Below are 22,043 nucleotides of genomic sequence, written 5' to 3' on the forward strand. Positions count from 1 at the left end.
CTCTTCCAGGTATGCGTGTGTGATTGTGTGTGTATGTGTGTGTGTGTAAATAAAACCTCTTGAAATTCATAGACTCCCAGTCTACCTCCCTCAACCACAGCCAGCCAGCTGGGGTGTGCTCTAGGAATGAGGATGAGTTTCAATGTTGACACAAGCAAAACACATTTAAGAAGACATGTTAAGAAATTGAATAATATGTTCCTAAGTGAACCATAGATGATCTTTGGATTACAGACATCCCTGTATAAAAGATCCAAAGTGGGGCACCTGGGTGGCTCAGTCATTAAGCGTGTGTCTGCCTTTGGCTCAGGTCATGATGCCAGGGTCCTGGGATCGAGCCATGCATCAGGCTCCCTGCTCAGCAGGAAATCTGCTTCCTCTCTCACTGTGTGTCTCTCTATCAGATAAATAAATAAATAATAAAAATCTTTTTAAAAAGAGAGAGGAAAAGGTGTTGATTATTTCCTTTATATAAGAGAGATAATCTTTGGGGCACCTGGGTGGCTCAGTGGGTTAAAGCCACTGCCTTCGGCTCAGGTCATGATCCCGGGGTCCTGGGATCGAGCCCACATCGGGCTCTCTGCTCAGCAGAGAGCCTGCTTCCTCCCCTCTCTCTCTCTCTCTCTCTCTCTGCCTTCTTGTGATCTCTGTCTGTCAAATAAATAAATAAAATCTTTAAAAAAAAAAAGATTATCTTTGAAAAGGGCTGCCCTCCCCACCCCAACCCTGCCCCAAGGTAAGTTGTAAAGGCCAGAGAAGCCATCCCTGCTTGTCTTGCACTCCAGCACACATACCCTTACCACATTGGTGCTTGCTTTGGACTGTTTTAGGTCATTACTTCCTCTGCTTGTATAACTTCATTTTTAGCAATAATTGGCATTGTTAAAATCCCTTCATTGAGATGTGCTTGACATACAAAAAGCTATACATATTTAACATATACAGATTAATGAGCTGTAACTTTGAAGATAAGTATATACCTGTGAAACCATCACAATCAAGGGAAAAGGGCTGTCTTTTAAAACAGAACAGCTGGTGCAATCAAAATATCAGGTAGAAATATATGACTCATATACTTTTGTTCTTCCTGAATATAAAGCAAGGTGTACTTCCTTCAACTGCATAGAATCATTTGGCCTCCTACTCATCTTATAGTAAGTCAGACATTTGAAAGTTTAGGTAGTGGAAGAGGCCCACAATGGCTGGGTCAAGCTGGAGAGCGCTGTCCTTGCCTACACACCATGGCAGAGAACCCCCTCTATGGCCCCACGGCTGGTAAGACCTCTCACAGTTACTCTCCCCTTCGCCCCCAGTTAAGTGGACCTGGGCTGGCACCTGACCCCATGCTATTGGGCCCATAGGCTGCTTGGTGACACACAATATGGTTTGGCCCAGGAAAATGCAGAGACCAAATCAAATCTCCAGATTTGAGGGTATGAATGGAGAAACACAGTGAGCCAAAGGCAACCAGCAATGGCCACGTGCAATGCAGAATTCTGGAGGAGCAGAAGCTCTTTGAAAGCAGGGAAAGCCCACCATTAGAGAGACCATGTTTGGTTTCAAAAATGGAGAGGGTATCCAGTCCTTAAGGTTGCTTTGAACCCACTTTTTCTGTTCTAGGGGTAGTTCAGTCCACACGTTTTTTAAAATAAAAATAAGCCCTTTCTCTTGCAGGGAGGTGGGAGAGTGGGGTCTCTAGCCCTCGAAGCCACAGGGACTTAAATTGAACTGCACGTCATCACAGAGTAACCCACTGCAACCCACTGCAAAGGTAGACAGGTACAGAGCTAAGATTTTGAAGATGGTTATTGGTTCAGCTGTAACTAATTCATAGGAGTCATTTCATCTCTGAGCCTCAGTGACCTCACTCTAAAATTAGGATAAAATTTGTATCTTCCTGTGAGGATCAAATTGGGAGAATGTCACCATCATTGTGGCTGTGGAACACTCAACCATTAGAGACTACTCAAAGCGGGCAGGAGGCAGGCTGAAAAGCTGTTGCAGAAGCACCATTAAGAGAAACAGATGCAAACTTCAGAAGTAACAGGAGAATTGGAGAGCTACTGGAGAGCCCCACTGGCTGGGAGAGACCAGCCAGCTTTGAATGTCACAATTCAGAGAGGGAGCCTAGCTCTGAAAAGGGCGCTGGGCAGCCTGCCAAAGCTGGGCACAGTCAAGGACAGTAGAGTGCAGGTGTAAGGTGTGGTGTTTACACGCTCTGGTGTATCAACATCTGTACATTTCCGCCACACCGCCATGTGGACAGACTTCTAGTGAAAAGACGCTAGTCTGAGGGGCCCCAAAACTGGTTTCTGTTCCTATCCTCATCAATTTGTGTGATGTTAGGAAAATCATGCTACTTCTTCCTTGGTTCTCTTGCCTGCCAAGTAGGGTGAGTGATAACCTACTTGGAGGGGAGAGAATATATTTGCATAGTACCTTAGTTAGGTGGTACAAAATATTCTCATAAACTTGATCTTTTTATTTTTAACCCATTCAACAATCTTTTTCTTTAAGAGGTTTTATTTATTTATTTGAGAGAGAGGGAGAATGCACACAAAGAGAGGAGAGGGCAGATGGAGAGACAGACTCCCTATTGAACAGGAGCCTGATGCAAGACTCAATCCCAGGACCCTGAGATCATGGCCTGAGCTGAAGGCAGACACTTAACAACTAAGCCACCCAGACATCCCTAATCCACTCAGCAATCTTGCGAGGCCTGTGAGGTAGAAGATTGATTGATTGATAGAAAGATAGAAAGATTGATTGATTGATTGATTGATTGGAGCTGGGGGGGTTATAGAGGGAGAGAATCTCTAGCCAACTCCTGGTCACATACAGAGTCCAATGCAGGGCTCAACCCCATGAATCCTAGATCCCAACCCAGGCAGAGACCAACAGTTAGATGCTCAACCGACTGCACCATCCAGGTGCCCCAGAAGAAACTTTATGTTGCAAATAGTGGATGATATTTACCTTGCATCATTATGTGCTGGGCATTATACCAAACCTTCACACATCAGCATTTCATTTATCCTGCATAGCAATTATTTGAAATGGGAACGATTATTATCATCTCTAGTTGATATATGAGAAACTTGAGTCTCAGAGTGGGCAAGTAACTTGCCCACAGTCATTCAGCTAAGTGGTAAACCCAGATCTCCCAGTTATAAGTCTAGAGTTTTCCATTATGCTGAATTGTATCTGTGAAAACACCTGGGGAAAATAAAACTTGGAGAATGACACAAATGTAAGAGACTTCTATTACAACAAACCCCAGTTCAAAAGGGTTGGAGCTAAATTATGGTGGACATTAATAACCAATTTTTAGTTATAAAACTTTTTTGTTTGTGGTACTGGGTAATGGCAGCAATTGTAAATTCTGAAATACTAAAGTAACATAAGGAAATGAAGACTTCAGAAGACCTGTAAGACAGTGTTGTACAGGATGGCAGGGGGTGGGGCACAAAAATGTGAAACGATGTGAGAAAGGAATATAGGATTACAAAACATAGCAAGGCTATTGAAATGAAGTAAAGTACTTTTTCTTTCTTTCTTTTTCTTTTCTAAGATTTTATTTTTAAGCAATCTCTACACCTAACATGGGCTCAAATTCACAACCCTGAGATCAAGAGACACACGCTCCACTGACCGAGCTAGCCAGGCACCCCTGGTACTTTTCTTTTTAATGAAATACAAATTTTGTTAAATTTTTAAAAATGCAGAAATACGAAAATAAATCAACCGTTGATAATCCACTACCCAGAAATAATTGCTGCTAATATATTAACATATATTTTTCAAAGCACGTATTATGTCGCCTCTAACAAAACAGGAGCTACATAAGGCAAACAGGATTTGAAGAGGAAACATTTAAGAAACTTGGTAACAATCTAGACATGGGTTGATGCAATGTTATCAATACGGAGCATCTGCTAGTCCGCCAACCCTAGGGAAGCCAGCTGTATTCTCAGTCCCACCCTCAAAAAGCATGGAATAAAGTCTCTATGGTTGTTTCTCAGCCGGAACGCAAGGTTACACTCTCTCCTTTAGCGGAACTCTATGGCCTGAGGGCGCCGCCGTGACCCCGGAAGCAGTCTTGGGAGGCCTTGGAGGCAAGATGGCGGCGCGGGGAGCGCTCGGCTCCATGTGCCGGCGTCTCTGGCAGGTACCTGGCGGGCTGGGGGTGCTAAGCCAGCTAACATGTTAGTAGCCACAAAATCTGATTGCTAGATGTCGTTGTGGCCATCTGGAATTTTCTCCGATATTTATTCCGCATCCTGGGGCTTTGCCGGAAGGTGGCGAGAAAGGGGCTGGTTTTATTTCGTATTCTCTCACGTGGTAAAACACAAGATTCAGGACAAGGGGCGCCTGGGTGGCTCAGTGGGTTAAAGCCTCTGCCTTCGGCTCAGGTCATGATCTCAGGGTCCTGGGATCCAGCCCCACATTGGGCTCTCTGCTCAGCAGAGAACCTGCTTCCTGCCTCTCTGCCTACTTGTGATCTCTGTCAAGTAAATAAAATCTTAAAAAAAAAAAAAAAAAAGATTCAGGACAAAAACGGGAACAAGAATCACAGTATGTCAGCTGGAAAGAATATTGAACAGCATATGTTTCAAACTCCTGCTTTCAGGTTTGCAAAATAAACTGAAGCTCAGAGAATGATTGCTTCGGTAAAATTAGCGGCTGAACTGGTGCAAGTTCATGGAAATTCATGGAACCAAATTGTGATGCTTTTCTGATATCTGGAGGTTGTGAGATTAGATGAGAGTCTCTGAAGTCTTAGGAATGGGTTAAGGATTCTTTTTGCCGTTCTTTGGAGACAAAGCAAACACTTAAGCAGTGATTCTCAAAATATTTAGTCTCACTACCTCTTTAACATTTTAAAAGTTGCTGAGGACTCCAAAGAGCTTTTGTATTTGTGGGTTTTAGCTATGGTTACGTAGCTTATTAGAAAATCAAACGAGTCTTAAAAATGCTTATTCATTTAAAAATAAAGTTAGCTTATGTTTATTAACTTTCTTATGGAGCGATAACTAAGTTTTTCAGAGTTTGTTATAAGAGTGGCTGTGTTTTCTGGTTTTGTAAGTCTCTTGTTAACTTTAAAAATAAAAATTACTTTACCAGCAAAAATGAGTTTATTCAGGAATTAACAGAATTGCAATTTGGGACATGCAAGCTATGGCCAAGCTATAGGTAAGTCCGCAGATAAAGGAGAGGCACATTATTTTACAAAGAAGGAAGTAGTTAGGAGGGACTGTTCTGAATGGAAGTCCATTGGAGAAAAGCAAGAGTTCAGGGTGAAGATGGTTTCTCCTTGGCTGAATTGCAGGGTGGTCAGTTTCTTGTAGAAGATTCAGTGTACATCTTCTTCTGTTGGGGCCTGTAATCTTTCTTTTCTGTTGATGATTCTTCTCTTGAGGTCTGTAATTGGCAGTTCTTCTTGTAATTGATTTTAAGTAGTGTGGGTCCCCCTTTTAGCCGCCAGCTCTACTTGTGTGAGGTTTCCCTTCATTTTTACATCTCCTTTTGATTAAGATCTTTCTCCAAAAGCATGCTGATTGGGGAGTCCGGTTTCCATGTTCAGTGGTTGTCCCTCAGTGCCAGGAAGGACTTTCCCTGGTTGCCATGTCTTATGTCTGAGGGAAGCTATAGTTTGGACACCTACTGAGATCTCATTCAAGTAACAAGGAGGGGTGGCAGGGAGAATGCTCAGGCATTTCCATCCGTCAAGACATTATCAAGCTTATGAGCATTGGAGATCATCTCCTTATTGGTTACATCGTTTTTACAAAAGTTAGACAGGCTAAGTACAAAACTTAAATAATTACACAAAACAAAAGAAGTGTTGTAACAATTTCAGATTGTATGATGTTTCTACCCTAAGTCTGAAGGTAGGTAGCCAACTGAAATATTTATTGGCACTTATTCCAACTTAGGGGAGGAAAGTTACCCCTACAAAGGCAAACCTGGGGCCATGTATGCCTCCTGAAGTCCCTGCTTAACGTAGCCATGAAGACAAAATAGTGAAGGCTGCAAGATCACTCTGAAAGAATTAACTGAGTGCATTTGGGAAGATACAGTGTAGTCATAAACATGAAGCTAATAGCTAATGAACTTTTGACAAAAATACTAAAACTTCAAAGATAAATGAAAGCACTATTGTTATCCCAAAAGAACTGTTTGGAACCAAATGTCATCCAATAATACAGCACATAAGGTTGCAAATCCAGAGATCCTGAATTTGGATAAGATGCAAGCGTCAGTTAAGAATCCAGATGAACAAGGAGACTTGTGAATGTTGAACTGTCTCACCCTTCAGAAAAAGCATGTGGAAGGTTTTTTTGACCCAGGATCATGATGTGACTGTTTTCAAAAGGCCATAATCAAAGGAAGTGGTTTCCCCCCTTCACGAGGGTTTGCAAAACGCAGACAAGGGCATTTTCTTTCCACAAAAGAGATAGTAGAAGTAAATGGGAAAAGGTATACAGGCCTGGCCTGGACATCTTTAAAAAGCTCTTTCTTCAAATTTATCTACTTCAGTTTTGGGAAATCTTTACCTTTAGTTCATCAGATGGTGGGCAGGTCCAGTCAGTGTTTGATGCTTTCTTAAGATGTGTCATGTGAACCCAGCAGTCTGTCCCTTGGAGTTCGGCAGCACAAGGGTTGGTTAGCAGTAGCTGATGAGGTCCCTTCCAGCGAGGTTAAAGGGAGTTTTTCTGGACATATCTTTTCCAATAGATGAAATCTCCAGGTTGCAAGGTGTGATGATTAAGTTCTGTCTCCCAGGAGTGCACTGTGAAGAGATTGCTTGACCAAAGTATGGTTGTTTTTAATAGAAGTAATTAGGCCTTTATAATACGAAGTATATATCCTTTTATTAGTTGTGGGTCAAGGAGGCAGGGACCAGGTGCATTGGGCATCCTGTGACTAGCTCAGAGAGTGAGAGTCTGAGTTCCAGAGTGGGTGGATCTGAGATTCAGAAGGACCAACGACAGTCTCTCGGCCAAGGTATTGGGAGAGTCTCTACAAATTTTGCCAGTTAAGTCTTAATAGTACCATTAGTGAGTTTAATTAGTGATCTGTCATAAATAAAATCTTAAAAAAAAAAAAGACTCTCTCTCCCTCTACCTTTGACTTTCTCCATTCTCCTTTCCCCATGCTCTCTCTCTCTCTCTTAAAAAAAAAAAAAATTCCCCCACAAATATTAGTTAGTGATGTTGTCATTTTGTCAGTAGACCAATGGTTTAATGCATGTGCAGTGGTTAGTAGTGGGAATGTTAGAATTTCTGGTAAGGTCAGATTGTTATTTGGTCCAAACTACAGTTCTCTCTCTCTTTTTTTTTTTCTTTTTTCTTAAGATTTTATTTATTTATTTGACAGACAGAGATCACAAGTGGGCAGAGAAGCAGGCAGAGAGAGAGGAGGAAGCAGGCTCCCTACTGAGCAGAGAGCCCGATGCGGGGCTCGATCCCAGGATTCCGGGATCATGACTCTGGGATCATGAGCCAAAGGCAGTGGCTTTAACCCACTGGGCCACCCAGGTGCCCCACAGTTCTCTTTTAATCAAGCCAATAATTACTCTCTTTCCAATATTGTTTTTCCCTCTCTGGGACCAATTGTTGGGTATCTCTGGTTAATTTTTCCAGATTATCATTTTGGGGAGCATCCCTTTGGACCGTGACAGAGATTTGGCTATTGATTTCTTTGAAAGCAGTATTTTTGTTGACAGTAGTAGCGAGGTGGTTTCGTTTGGTGCCCAGGGACTTGAGTCTGGAATGCCTGGGAACCTTAGTAACAGCAGCCAGCCAAAGTATGGTATTGAAATAATTGGAAATAGGAAATGTTGTTAATTTATCATGGGGATAAATTGGAGATTAGGAAACTTTTTTTTTTTTTTTTTAAGATTTTCTTATTCACTTGAGAGAGACAGAAAGAGCACAAGCAGGGGGAAAGACTGAGAGGGAGAAGCAGACTCCCCACTGAGCTAGGAGCCTGACGTAGGGCTTGATCTCAGGACATGAAAATCATGACCTGGGCCAAAGGCAGGTGCTTAACCATCTGAGCCACTCAGGTGTCCAGGAAACTTCTTGACTGCTTCCTAACATTCCAAAATTACGAACTACCCCAAAGACATACTGACTGTTGGTATAAATTTGCAGCTTTACCCTTAGCCAAAATTCAAGGATAGTTAAAGGGGAATCCCTTGATTTTTTTTTTTTTTTTATTCAGTGGCCTTAATTAAGTGCAGTGGCAAGAATGGCTCAGAAGTTAAGGGACTATCCTGCTACAGGGTCTGGTTATTGGCTACAATATCCGATGGGTCCATCATGGTCCCTTTGTTTTGGGATGAGTACTCTCAAGGGTGTTCCTTTCCCTTCCACATACAAAGAGTAAAGGGAAGTTGGTAATTAGGATGTCTGAGGGCAGAGGGCTTTATTAAAGTCCCAAAAGTTTTGTCTTCTTGATTTTTCCAAATGTTAGGATTGGATTTGTTTTTTGTTTTTATTTTTGGTTTGTTGTTGTTTGTTTTTTTTTTGTTTTGTTTTGTTTTTTTTTAGTAAAGCATATAGAGAGTGAGCCATAAAAGAAGTTTCCAAATCCAATTTCAACAGCAGCCAGCCAGTCCACGAAAACCTTGTAATTGGCATTTCCTTTTAGGTTTGGGGAAGTTCAGGATGGTATGAGTCCTCCCTGGATCCAAATGTAGTTCTTGATCTGAGATCAGGTGCTCTAAGTATTGAACCTGAGTTTGAGCAAATTGCAGTTTTTCCCTTTGTAGGCTTCGTGTTCCTTTTAAGGCCAAAGCCAAAAGCTTTAGTAGGTAGATGCTATCTTACTGAGAAGAGATTTGAGAAGGGCAGCAGAAAGGCAAATCACCTGCCTAACAAGGTAGAGCCTACAGAAAACTTAGTCATCCAAATCTGATTTTAAGGTTGGTGAAAAGTAAGGACTCTCTGCAACTCTGAGGCCTTACTATCCAGGTGTCTTTCCAACCCTCCCAAGTGGAAGCAAAAAGATACTGGCTATCCTTAACAACTGGAATACTAAAAAATACACTCTGCCTTTCAGTTACAGTGAAAATTTGGCTTTCATTGGGAATGGTTGTCAGCAGCATGTGGGGGTTAGGAACAACAGGGGGCCAAGGGATAACAGTGTATTGTTCAGAGGCCCTAGACAAACCTCCATCCTTGGCCATTGGGTTTTCTCACAGGTCAAAAGGGGTAGTAACTAGGACTAGTGCAGGGGATAATAAGGCCCTGAGCTTTGTAATCGGCTGTTTCAGACTTGATGCCTTCCAGCACTGCTTTATTTATAAGGTATTCATCAATTCTGGGGAGAGGGTTGAGGGATCTGTTTGAATCTTTATGGGAAGTACTCTGTAGATTCTACCTATCAGTTGAGGATTTTGTCCAGAAAGAGGATTTGTGCCAGTAGTGACAAACAGTGTCGCCAGGTGCAACCACAGTGCTAACAGACGTGGAGCAAATAAAAGATGTCGAAAGGTCATTTAATTCACCTTGTCTGCCATTTTGATTACTACTGTCAAATTCTAGAATTATTTCCCTCTTTTGGGAGAAAGGAATTCCAGCATGATACATTTATTAAAAAAAAGTCCTGGCCCGGGGCGCCTGGGTGGCTCAGTGGGTTAAAGCCTCTGCCTTCGGCTCAGGTCATGATCCCAGGGTCCTGGGATCGAGCCCTGCATCGTGCTCTCTGCTCAGCGGGGAGCCTGCTTCCCTTCCTTTCTCTGCCTGCCTCTCTGCTGCTTGTGGTCTCTGTCTGTTAAATAAATAAATAAAATCTTTAAAAAAGAAAAAAAAAAGTCCTGCCCCAGGGGCACCTGGGTGCCTCAGATGGCTAAGCATCTGCCTTCAGCTCAGCTCATGATCTCTAGGTCCTTCGATCAAGTCCCAGGTTGGGCTTCTGGCTCAGCAGGGCATCTGCTTCTCCCTCCCTCTGCCTCTCCCACTGCTCATGCTGTGTCTCTATATCTTTCTCTCTCTAAATTGAATAAATAAAAAATTTTTTTAAAAGTCTTAGCTCAATAAATGACTAGGTGCAGAGGAACTAAAGAGAAAAGGGTTTGTATATCCCAGTGGACCTAGACCAACGGGAACTGGTTCAGAGACAGGAAACTGGTGAAGTTCATTAGAGAGTTGTTTGAACCATTTTAGAACTCTAAGGCAGGGAGGAACTGCTTTGCAGTACTGGGACTGAGCACCAGGAGTGTAGTTCTGGTGTCAGTAAGGATAAAGATTTTCTTCCTGAACTGAACAGTGGTTTCTCTGAGCCAATCGAGAGGGAATTTGGGGAAGAGGGCCTATAGTTCCTCGCAGTCATTGGAAAGGCTGGTTATAGAGGGCTGAAGACACCTGGAGCACTTAGGATGGTAACCTTTTTTCCAGTGTTCTGGCTCTTTGCAATAATAGCAGAAACTAGAAAGTTTTTGGTTTAAGGGCCTTCATTTGTTAGAGTTGAAAATTAAGAATTTAGGGATGCCTGAGTGGCTCAGTCAGGTAACTGTCCAACTCTGATCTCAGCTCAGATCTTGATCTTGGGGTCATGAGTTCGGGCCCTGCATTGGGCTCCATGCTGGACATGGAGCCTACTTTAAAAAAAAAAGAAGAAGAAGAAAAAGATGGAAAGAAAGTTAAGAAATTTAGTGGTCTTTTAGGTGACTTCCCTAGGGTACTAGCAAGCTGGTTTGCCAAATTAACTAAATCAGGAGTGGATGCAGTTTCCCACTCCATCTTGGTTTTTTTACCTAAAAGCGTTAGCCCAGTTCAGCCCATTAAGAAATATAGCTAAATGCTACTCTGATGGATTCAACATGAAAAAGAAGACCAGAATTTTCCTTGAAAACAATCTGAAATCAATTACAGTAGTCATGAACAGGGTCATTAGGCTTTTGTATGTGAGACTAAACTTTGGTCCAATCAACAGGCTTAGGAAAAGCTACTGTAATTGCTTGGTGGAGATCTCCAGCAAATGTTCTAGCATCTTAGCAAAAGTTAGGGGTCTGTTTCTCTAAACTCCTTTCGAGATCTTCCCATCGGGCTAGCTACAGCCAGTATTTGGCTTAGCCCTCATCAACATGCATATGGACTAATTTCTAAAAAATCTGAGAAACCAGGTTGGTAAGTTTTAATAACTATGTGAAATGCTTTCTGCAAACCTGTGGGGGTTCTCAGTCACTACAAGTAACTTCAACTACGGCTCTCAATTCAGCATCATTCTAGAGAACATAAGAAATTTGGGTTTTATATGGATCCTCAGAAGATTTTAACTTTAGGGGCACCTAGGTGGCTCAGGCAGTTAAATGTCCAACTTGATTTCAGCTCGGGTCGTGATCTCAGGGTTGTGAGATCAAGCCCCGTATCAGGAAGTCTGCTTGAGATTCTCTCCCTCTGCCCCTTCCCTCACTTGGGCACAAGCATGTTCTCTCTCAAAAAAAAAAAAATTTTTTTTTTTTAAAGTGAAAAGATTTAACTTTAAAGGGGCAGGTTTTGATAGGTTCAGTAGAGGACGGAGCAGGCTGAGGTTCGGATGCAAAAGAAAGTTTGGTGGGAGAATTAGAACAGGGAGGTTGAGGGTGTGGAGAAGCTGGAGGTGTCACAAGGGGAAGGAGAGTGATGACACCATGGGGGGCGAGGGGGAGCACTGAGCATAAAGTAGCTGCCACACTCCTGGGAGTTGGGCAGGGAGGGTGTCCCTCAGACCTCAGGAGCCTTTTTATCTTTGCTGTATTTTGCGGAGAGGCAATTTTAGATTCCATGAGAGGCAATTTTAGATTCCATGATAATGTTTGGAAGCTCTAAGATACCAATCAAAACAGGCATCCCATTCAGTTTTGACAGTTTTAGAGACTTAGCTGCCTGGTTTAGTTGGGAGGAAATCAAAAGTTCCCCATAATGGCCATTGAAATTCTAAATTTCTTTTGATTAAGTCAGTAACTACTGTTAGAGATGGTCAGGAGGAAGAACCCCAGCTTTTAAACATAAAACCACCAGTGTTTCAGAAGGGGAGCTGCCTTCAAATCATTTTAATGACGGGGATCCTATTTCTTAGAGGTTTTTCTCTAGAGTAAAAAAAGAAAAATTCCTCAACAGCACAGTTTCAACAGGAACTGTCTGGTTCCAAAGAGAAGTCAGTCCAAAGGTCAGACCAGCACTCTCTGAAAGGACAGAGCCTTAAAACAGATCCTGGAGAGCTCAAAACGCAGAGAGTAGAGCTCGAAGTCCAGGAAAAACTTAGCCTCCAACTCCAGGGTTGGTGAGAGAACAGTGAACTTCACTGGCTCTGTGTGCCCTGGCACCTGTTCGCTCACCAGCCTCGAAGTTGTTGAATATTTCTGGATCCCACTTCTGATCACCAAATAATGTTAACCTTAAAAATGAAAGTTATTTTACCAGTAAAAATTGGTTTATTTGGGAATGACAGAGAATTGCAGTTTGGGACATGCAAGTTATTGCAAAACCATGGACAAGTCCCAGAAACAAAGAAGAGAAATATTTTATGGAGAAAAAGGAAGAAGTTGGGAGGGGTTTTGAAAGTCCAGTGGAAAACAAGAGCTCAGAGTGATGGTTTTTCATTGGCTGAGTTGCAAGAGGTAATCATTTCTTGTAGAAGATTCAGTGAACATCTTTTCCTGTTGGGGATACCCGGGTGGTACAGTCCTGTTAAGCATCCAACTCTTGGTTTCTGCTCAGGTCAGGATCTCAGGGTCGTTAGATTGAGCCCCATGTCAGGCTCCACACTCAGTGCAGAGTCGGCTTGAGATTCTCTCTCCCTCTCCTTCTGCCCCGCCCCCCAGATAAATAAAATAAATATTTTTTAAAAAGTTGATTTGTGGTTATAACAGCACTTTTTTTTAAAGGATTTTATTTATTTATTTGCCAGAGAGCGAGTACAAGCAGAGGGAGCAGCAGGCTGCCCGCTGAGCACGGAGCCTGATGTGGGGCCTGATCCCAGGACCCTGAGATCATGACCTGAGCTGAAGGCAGACACTTAACCCACTGCGCCACCCAGGTGCCCCTAGGCTCCAACTTTTAAAAGCAGAGGTTTGTACTTGGAGAATATGACTGGAAAGTGTCCTATTGCTTAGATCTGTGCCCCCTCCTTTTTTAAGAGGGGGGGGCCCAAAATCAAGAATTAGATGTTTAACTGCCTGAGCCATCCAGGTGCCCAGACCTGTGGTGCTTTTGCACACAGATTGTGGGATCTCTGGCGTACATGCAAGGAGGCAGGCAGAGGAACTGTGATCGTGTGTGAGCAAACGACACTCATCTCCTACTACTTTGCATTGTATTGCCAAATATCCTTTCTTTTTATTTTTCTCCCTTCATCCAAGGGAGAATATGAAAGTTTTGGTTTGCATCCATTCTCGGATTTGGCATTGGGGGGGCACAGGACAATAAGTTAAGAGTAAGTAAGTAGGCTTTTAAAACATACTTAGGTGACCCCCAGTTGTTTAAAGTTTTATTGTACTAAAGTGTTATTTTCATTTTCTGAGTGTTTTTCAGGATCTAACTATACTGTACTTTCTCAGGTTACTTTTTTTTTTTTTTTTTTTTTAAGATTATTTATTGGGGTGCCTGGGTGGTTCAGTCAGTAAAGCGTCTGCCTTGGGCTCAGATCATGATCTCAAGGTCCTGGAATTGAGCCCCTGTATTGGGCTCCCTGCTCAGTCTTGCTTTCTCTCTCTCAAATAAATAAATAAAATCTTTTTTTTTTTTTAATTTTATTTATTTATTTTAGAGAAAGATTGAGCAAGCATGAGGTAGAGGGGCAGAGGGAGAGTGTTTTAAGCTGACTTTCTGCTAAATACACAGTCCCACAGAGGGCTGGGATCTTACAACCCTGAGATCACAACCTGAGCCAAAACCAAGAGTCGGATGCTTCACTGACTACGCCACCCAGCACCTCTCCCAGGTTACATTTTTAAATCTCAGGAAAGCTCAAGGGGGAAACAGATGGCAAATTACATTATTAGATATAGTACCGTAGGTGTCTTGCAGCTAGAAGTTTTGTCCACCAGGGGGAGCTGACAAAGGATATGGAAAGGCTGGATTGTTGGGAGTAGGAGGTACAGCAGTGGTGTAAGATGATGTGTGTTTCACTGTATTTCAGTTTATTTATAAATCTCCCAGCCAAGCCAAGAAACTTACAGTAGAAAGATGTATGAAAGCTTCGCAAAAAGGGTACTTTAGAATTCTTACTTCAATTCTTACAAATAAATTAAAAAGAGACTTGCTCAGAAATAGGCAGGGTAAGTGTTATATTGTAGTACATTAAAAAAATGGGAAAATGAAGTCACTTTTTCCTTGATGTCCACATACTTAAAATCATAGATGTTCTTTCAGTGTGAGAATTGCTTGTATGTGTCTGTGTAAAGTGCTTTTTTAAAAAGTTCTTACTCTGAAGCTTTAAGAAATATAGATGCTGTAGTATTTTGAGAATTTGTTTTGATTAACAACTCTTTCATTGTCCTCTTGTTTTTAAATGAAATCTAATCTGGCATTTTAGTTACCCTAGTATCTTCATCTGAAATAATGAGTCCTTAATTTGAAGCATTGTACATCTTTTGATTTTTTTTTCTTTTTTAGTGGAAACTGAATGTTTAAGGATTGACTTTAATTCTAAAACATGCTCCCCCCCTTTTTTAGGGTTCAAGGAATTTTTCTGTAAACCCTTCTAAGAGCAGTACAGCCAGAAATGGTGGCTTTCTCCTGTAAGTATGTAATTAGATGCGCTAAATTGAATAAGAAAATGGGCTTTTGTGCTATATCACTTAGGTTTTTCCTTTGTTTCCACACATAGCAGTACCAGTATGAAATGGGTACAGTTTTCAAACCTACACGTTGATATTCCCAAGGATTTGACCAAGCCTAAGGTATGTACTTCCTATTTCTTTTTTTTTTTAATTTTTAAATTTTTTGAATAAACATAAAATGTATTATTAGCCCCAGGGGTACAGGTCTGTGAATTGCCAGGTTTACACAGTTCACAGCACTCAAGTACTTCCTATTTCTTGATAAAGAGCTGTATTAGCAATAGATTTTCCTCTGTATTTCATTTGAGGCTGTTTCCCAAACACCTTATGGACAAAAATGTTTTGTTCTGGAATACTGGCCGGGAACAGTGTGCCTGAGTGAAGTACTCTAACGTCCCTGCATGCTCATACCATCTTTCAGGGGGTCAGGGAATTGGTTATTTACCCCAAATAACTAATTACTGTCAGAAGAAACAGACTTTTGCTTTAGCTCAGCACAGTGTGATGAGTAGTCATAATTAATGATGCAGAATACTTCATATTATGTTATGGAAAATGTTTTTCTTGGAGGCTTCAAGTCTTTGTTTCCACTTTAAGGCATTGAGGCTGGGCTTGGACAGTCCTTATTCACAGTAAGGAAGAGCATTACCACTGGCAAAGAAAAGCTAGAAGTAGCTGTGTAACCTTGTTTCCTTTAAATAAGAACCATAATTTATCAACCCAGTTTTTGTGTAAATTGTGGTTTAAACAGTCCTTACAAATTCTGGATCTTTTCAGTTCCACCCCTCAAAAATAATCCCTTGTTAACCGTTTGGTATGACTCCTTCTAGACATTTGTCTGTGTGTAACCATCCTCTCTATGCATGTGCTCACCAAACTGGAATTCTGCTATACATCATATACTGCTCTTTTGATTTGTTTTCACTGAATAGATACTGGATCTCTTTCCATGAAAGTACATATGAACCCTGGGCCTCCACGCCAGGTGTTCTCATGGGCAAGTCTGTAAGGAAAGGTGGTGGCGTGGGCACAGTGACAGGCTGCGCCCTCTATAAGTGAGACAGCTACCACTTACTCCAGCCACATGTTGCCGTGTGGGAGGTTAGACTAGTGAAGTCTTAAGTTTTCCAAGCTAACCTGAAATCCAAATTTTTATTCAAAATCTCTTGATTTTTCCTATCACAACAGATTCGGACTATATTTAAAGCCCTACAGGGACCATTCAAAACACATCTTGGAGCTCTACTCCCTTTCCCCAGTCCCCCGAGTTATGATACAGAATATCAGCGTAGTCTCTTCTTCCAGCAACTGTATTTGGGGTAATTGAGAGTAAATGTTTAGGTAGCTTCCTGGTTAATAAGTAGATCTCCTTTTAGGAGTGAAGTAATTTAACCCTGAATCATTGGATTAGTAAGATAAATTACTGGTCTAATGGACAAATGAAGGTGAATGTAATTTATCTCTTGGAAGAAAGTCAGAAATGTCAGACCCATTATTCCTAAGATCTTTAAGTATTAGAGTAGAAGAGGGAGAAGTTAAATGTACAGTCAGTGCCATAACATTTTAATTAGAAATGAGTAATTTTTCTATTAGGACAGGCAAAACATACATGAACAAAACCTAATAAGGAACGCCTGGGTGGCTTATTCAGTTAAGCGTCTGCCTTCAGCTCAGGTCATGATCCCGGGGTCCTGGGATCGAGTCCTGCACTGGGTTCCTTGCTTAGCAGGAAGCCTGCTTTTCCCTCTGCCTGCCACTGTCCCCTGCTTTGTGCACTCTCGCTCTAACAAAATCGAAAAGAAAAAAAAAACTAGTAAAAATATGAATAGCAATAGCTTGCCTTTGTATAACAACATTTTGTAATTTCTAAGCACTTCATCAGTGTTTTGTTATTTGTTGGCCACAGAAATGCTGTGAACTCTAGCATAAGGATGATCCTATTTTATATACGAGCAAACTGTCGTGCAGTGAAATCCTGGGACTTGCCTGTTTTTACTCAGCTGGCAGTGGCAGTTTAATTCCCAGTCCACATCTTCTGACCTCACCAGGCTACTTTGTTAACAGACCCAAAATCTTTTCCCTTTATGTATTTGGGATCAGATATCAATATCAGTATCAAATATCAATAACTATGAAGTTAGAAGGTTCCATTAGTGATTTTGTAGGTTGCTTGAACATCCTTTTGATTTAAACTTTATTTTAACGGATTGTAGGAGTCATTGTGGAGATCTGAATGTGACAGTAGATAGGTAATTAATAGTATTAAGTTACTAATACTTAATACTAATAGTATTAAGCTGTTACTCAGCATTTTTCACCCCGTTTATTAGTAAACTCTGAAATTGTTCAATTGAGGATAACACATGAAATTTTCCAATTATAAATACTAGAGGAACCATAACTGAAACTTTTGTTTTTTATTTTAAAATTGTAGATAACCATCTCTGATGAACCAGATACATTATATAAGCGCCTGTCAGTTTTAGTAAAAGGCCATGATAAGGCTGTATTGGACAGTTATGAATATTTTGCAATGCTTGCTGCGAAAGAACTTGGTATCTCTATTAAAGTGTAAGTATGGGGCGCCTGGGTGGCTCAGTCAGGTTAAGTGTCTGCCTTCTGTTGGGGTCACAATCCCAGGATCCTGGGATTGAGTTCCACACTGAGGGGGCATCTCTGCTCAGTGGGGAGTCTGCTTCTCCCTCTACCCCTCCCCCCTGCTCATGATCTCTCTCTCTCTCTTTCTCTGTCTCAAATAAATAAATCTTCTAAAAAAAATAAAGTAAAATGTAAGTATGATCTTTCCTAATCTGACCTATTAGCTGCTATAACATGATCAACCTGAAAAATGGTGCTGATTCCAGCTAGGTCTGAGGCCTTAAGGTAGCATAGAAACTCATAGTGGGTAGAGTTTAGGTTTGTTGTATTATCCTAATCAGGATTCCTGTCTACTAGAGTTTTTAAAAACTAGAACGAGTGAACGAGGAAAATAAAGAAAATCCTTTCTTTAGCAATTGCACAGACATAAGGAGACCCACGAAGCCCTAATGTATAGAGACTCCGTGGGGCAGGGAAGTGAATTAGGTGAAAAATTAATCTTTTTAGACTCTGATGGTCTTTGCTAATAGCTATTATTTCAAAACTGCCTCTGGAAGCATCACTCACCTGGTCATTTCACGCAGGAGCAAGGTAAGCTTCAGATGACCTTGAAATCACTGCTGGGTCAAGTATAACTATAGTAGTCTCCCCCTTGTCCTTGGAGGGCACTCAGCACCCTAGCCGGTGCCTAGACCTGGGAAGGGCACTAAATCCTGCATGTCGTTTTTTTCTCCTATACCTATATGCCTGTGCTAAAGTGATTTTTAAATTAGGCACAGTAAGAGATTAACAGCAATACCCAGTCATGAAATAGAACAATTGCAACAATATACTATAATAAAAGTTACGTGAATATGCTGTCTCTCTCCCCCTCTCTCAAAATACCTTCTTGTGCTGTACTCAGCCTTGGGATGATGTGAGATGATGAGTTGCCCAGGCAGTGAGACAAAGTGAGCTGAGTGCTGTAGGCACTGTGATGTCACGTTAGGCTGCTCTTAACCTACTGACTCTTTCAGAAGGACTTACCTGCTTCGGGACTGTGGTTGGCCACAGGCGGCTAAAACTGCTGGAAGCAAAACCATGGATAAGGGGGGGCACTGCTGCACCTCTTTTGTCACCTGCTCCTTCTGGTGCTGACCAAGGCCCATTTAGGGCTTTGCCAGGCTTGCTTTATAAGAAAACAGAAGGAACCCACACCTTTCCCATAATAGACTTTTTAGTTTCGTGGTTATTGGTAGATTTGCAGATTTCCTTAATACAACACACACAGCAACGCACTGGTTCCACTCTTCACATTTCATACATTTGGCCAAAACTGGACTAAGGTGGGGGCGGCGGGTAAGAGCCAGAGGCATGCACTCTGCCCTTGCATGCCAAGGCTCAGTTCTGGGTCTGTGGGATATTTGTTCCCCTTGCCGTCTCCTGTGTTTACTTTGGCCTGAGCTTTATGACAGCACTTGTTAACGTGTGACAGTCTTGACAGCTGCAAGTCTGTAAGTGGTAGCTAATGCCTATAATTATGAACCCCGCCTGCGAAATTGTGGAATCATGCTTTGCTATCGGTGACTCAGGTTTTAACATCACTTAGCTTAGTATGTTGTTTTGCCCATTGATTTTTCAGACATGAACCTCCAAGGAAAATAGAGCGATTTACTCTTCTCAAATCAGTGCATATTTTCAAGAAGCACAGAGTTCAGTATGAAATGAGAACACTTTACAGATGTTTAGAGGTGAGTTAATTTCAGACATTGAAGCATTTTTGAAATGCCCGGGGTTTCACACTAGCACCCCGTAACTGTTCCTTTGACGTTGACTGGGTGGACTTTCTGTCAGCCGGTGGCTTTTGGCTGGAGAGAAGGTAAATGATAGGAAATGAGACTCACAGCCATCCTTCAGAGCAGTTTGTACTTCAACTCAGCAATGCAGGTTATGCTAATTTTCATACAGTATGAAACCTTGGAAGGATTTGGCTTGTATTTCATAAATTCTAGTTAAGTTCCTACATAGTTGTAGTGATTCTTCTCACACACTAGTGGGTTTTCCATGTCCACAACGGGAAACAGGAAGGTTTTTCATTCATCAGTTACTCGTTTGTGCATCCAATCGGGTCAGCGTGGTCTTGTGGTTAAGGAGGCAAGGGTTCTGGAATCAGGTTCATGTACTGGCATGTCCCAGCAGTGTGGTCTGCACCTCAGTTCCCGCATCTGTGGAATGAGCGGTTCTGGTATGCATCTCGTAAGTTTAGTGTGAGGATTAAATGAGGTATTTATTGAAAGCACTTAGAATGCTCCCATTACATAGTATATGATTAGTAAATGTCATGAAAACAAATGCAGGTAAATCGCACTTGCCGGCTGGGTTCCATAGAGCCCTGGTTTTAAGGTATCCAGTGCGCTGTGCTCGCCCCTTCCAATCAACCAGAAGATCTTTTTTATTTATTTATTTTTAGTTATTTCTTTTTATTTATTTATTTATTTTTAAAGATTTTATCTATTTATCAGCAAGTGTCTGTATGTGAGCAGAGGGAGGAGGGGTTGCAGGGGGACAAGCAGGCTCCCCTCCTGAGTGGGGAGCCCAATGTGGGGTCAGTCCCAGGAGCCTGAAATCATGACCTGAGCCAAGAGCAATTGCTTAGCTAGCTGAGCCACCCAGATACCCCAATACTTTTTTTCCTTTTAAGCTGGAATTCTGGAGGCACCTGGGTGGCTCAGTCAGTAAGTGTCTGATTCTTGATTTCAGCTCAGGTTGTGGTCTCAGGATCATGAGATCAAGCCCAGGCTGGGCTGTGTGCTGCCCATAGGGCCTGCTCGGGATTCTCTTTCCCTCTCCTTCTGCCCCTCCCACCCTCACCTGTGCTCACGCTTTCTCTCTGTCTTAAAAAAAACAAAGTTGGAATTCCGTGTAAGATTTCATAGCGAAAGAAAAGGCTATACTGCTTTTACTTTAAAAAAAAAAAACTTAAAATTTCTGCTTTAACAGCATATCGTGAACCAATTTCATGTTTGAAATTTTAGTTAGAACATCTAACTGGAAGTACAGCAGATGTCTACTTGGAATATATTCAGCGTAACTTACCTGAAGGAGTTGCCATGGAAGTGACAAAGGTATGACTGGAATTTCTGGCTCCGTTGGTAGGAGGTGTGTATTATTGTTTGCTACTTCACAGCCCTGTCCCGGCCCGCGGAGTGGTGGGGAGTGCCTGAGGCGGACGGGGGGCTGAGTTGCCACCGTGCTGGGGGTCCTTGCCTCCCTGCGCAGTGCCGACAGCGCACGTCCTCCCCAAGCCATCCCTAGTCTCCCTCCCCCTTAGCAGTAGTGGACAGAGGGGCCACATTCATTGGCAGTCCCTGGAGATCGCCGAGTGAGCTGTGTGAGAGTGTTTTGTACACCGTCCAGGTTCCTTCTCCTTTTTGGAGAGCCCTACGCAGAGATAAAGGGGAGTGAGAGGGAAAAAGAAAACAAGAGGACTTGAGGGAACAAAATGAATAAATCCCATCTGTGGCCAAAGAGTTCAGTGAAGTCCGCATTATGTTATAGTTCTGTTTTTCTCTTTTTAGACCAAATTAGAACAGTTACCAGAACACATCAAGGAGCCAGTCTGGGAAACGGTACCAGAAGAAAAAGAAGGCAAGTCCTAAAGTCTCAGCGAGTCTGCTGGTGCTGGCCTTTGACCCAAGAGGAGGTCAGAAATGTATGTTGAGATAGAGAGGCTCGACCATGAGTCCACCTGACCGCTCCGTGGAGCCCGCGTGACCGCACATATCCTGATCAGCTCACAGCAAGGGGCCGAACTTCAGTGACACACTGGACTAGAGTGAAAAACCACTTGACCTGTTCTTCTGTACACTCATCCTTTCAGTTCTGATTTTAACAAATGTGAGCAAACCACTTTGACTGCTGTGCGCCAAGAGAATCGAGTTTGTATTTTGTTACTCTGTTACTGTTCAGTGATTAGATCGTGCTGATTTTAATCTGTTTCATTTCATCTGAAAGTCAATCTTTGAAATATTCCTTACGCACATTTTCCCTTTTGAGCCACCTAGAAGGAACCTTTGGTTAACTTGGTTAGTTTAACACCGAACAGTTAAAGTTCTTCCCATTTACCTCAGTGCTAGCTGGCAAATGCTAGTTTGGGGATGGTAACCTCCAAATTTTACCTCATTTAAGCGTGACATTCTTGAACATGAATGTAGCGGGCGGCGTCTCATGCACTGAACTCCTCTTGTGGCCCAGACCCTCACCAGGCCACTTTGGAAGGCTCACTGTTGGGGAATCTGAGCTCTCGAGAAATCACCGTATCACCTTTATCATCCTGTGATTCATTCACTCAGGAGGCTTTTGTTAGCTCTGTAACCAGCACTGTAGAAAATCTCAAACAGTAAATGGAAATAATGGCTTTTGAAAATAATGGCTTTTGAAAACTGTACAGGGCACGGATAAATATTTTTCCTTATTAAACACCATGTTGACAAGGCCTCTTTCTTTTGGTAAATGGCATTCTTTCTCTTTGGAGAGGTCTACTTTTCCATGAAATTAAATCGGAGTTAAAAGCCTGAAAGAGGCAAAGCCTACCATGTGCTGGAACTGCTGGTATAGGAACCCCAAGGGAGTGATTCATTTCCTTTCTACAGCACAATCCGATCCGTGTCTTTTTGCGGTTTCCTTCCCATCT

At 42.1% G+C, this 22,043-nt stretch overlaps 1 protein-coding gene across 1 annotated transcript; it reads left to right on the forward strand.

Moving 5' to 3' along the window:
• Positions 1 to 4,063: 4,063 nt before the first annotated feature.
• On the forward strand, positions 4,064 to 21,274 carry MRPS10 (mitochondrial ribosomal protein S10). Its single transcript, XM_032862185.1, has 7 exons — positions 4,064 to 4,168; positions 14,667 to 14,731; positions 14,821 to 14,893; positions 17,208 to 17,344; positions 18,993 to 19,101; positions 20,386 to 20,475; positions 20,929 to 21,274. The coding sequence occupies exons 1-7, from the start codon at positions 4,121 to 4,123 to the stop codon at positions 21,007 to 21,009; spliced, it is 603 nt and encodes a 200-aa protein (XP_032718076.1). The 5' UTR covers positions 4,064 to 4,120; the 3' UTR covers positions 21,010 to 21,274.
• The last annotated feature ends 769 nt before the right edge of the window (positions 21,275 to 22,043 follow it).

This window comes from Lontra canadensis, unplaced genomic scaffold (assembly GCF_010015895.1).
Source record: "Lontra canadensis isolate GAN:19392208 unplaced genomic scaffold, GSC_riverotter_1.0 scaffold23, whole genome shotgun sequence".
Lineage (NCBI taxonomy): Eukaryota > Metazoa > Chordata > Mammalia > Carnivora > Mustelidae > Lontra > Lontra canadensis.

Coding starts and splice junctions, on each gene's coding strand:
- MRPS10 (XM_032862185.1), top strand. CDS start 4,121: ATGGCGGCGCGGGGAGCGCTCGGCTCCATGTGCCGGCGTCTCTGGCAG. Junction 4,169..14,666: donor TGTGCCGGCGTCTCTGGCAG/GTACCTGGCGGG, acceptor CCCCTTTTTTAG/GGTTCAAGGAATTTTTCTGT. Junction 14,894..17,207: donor AGGATTTGACCAAGCCTAAG/GTATGTACTTCC, acceptor TTAAAATTGTAG/ATAACCATCTCTGATGAACC.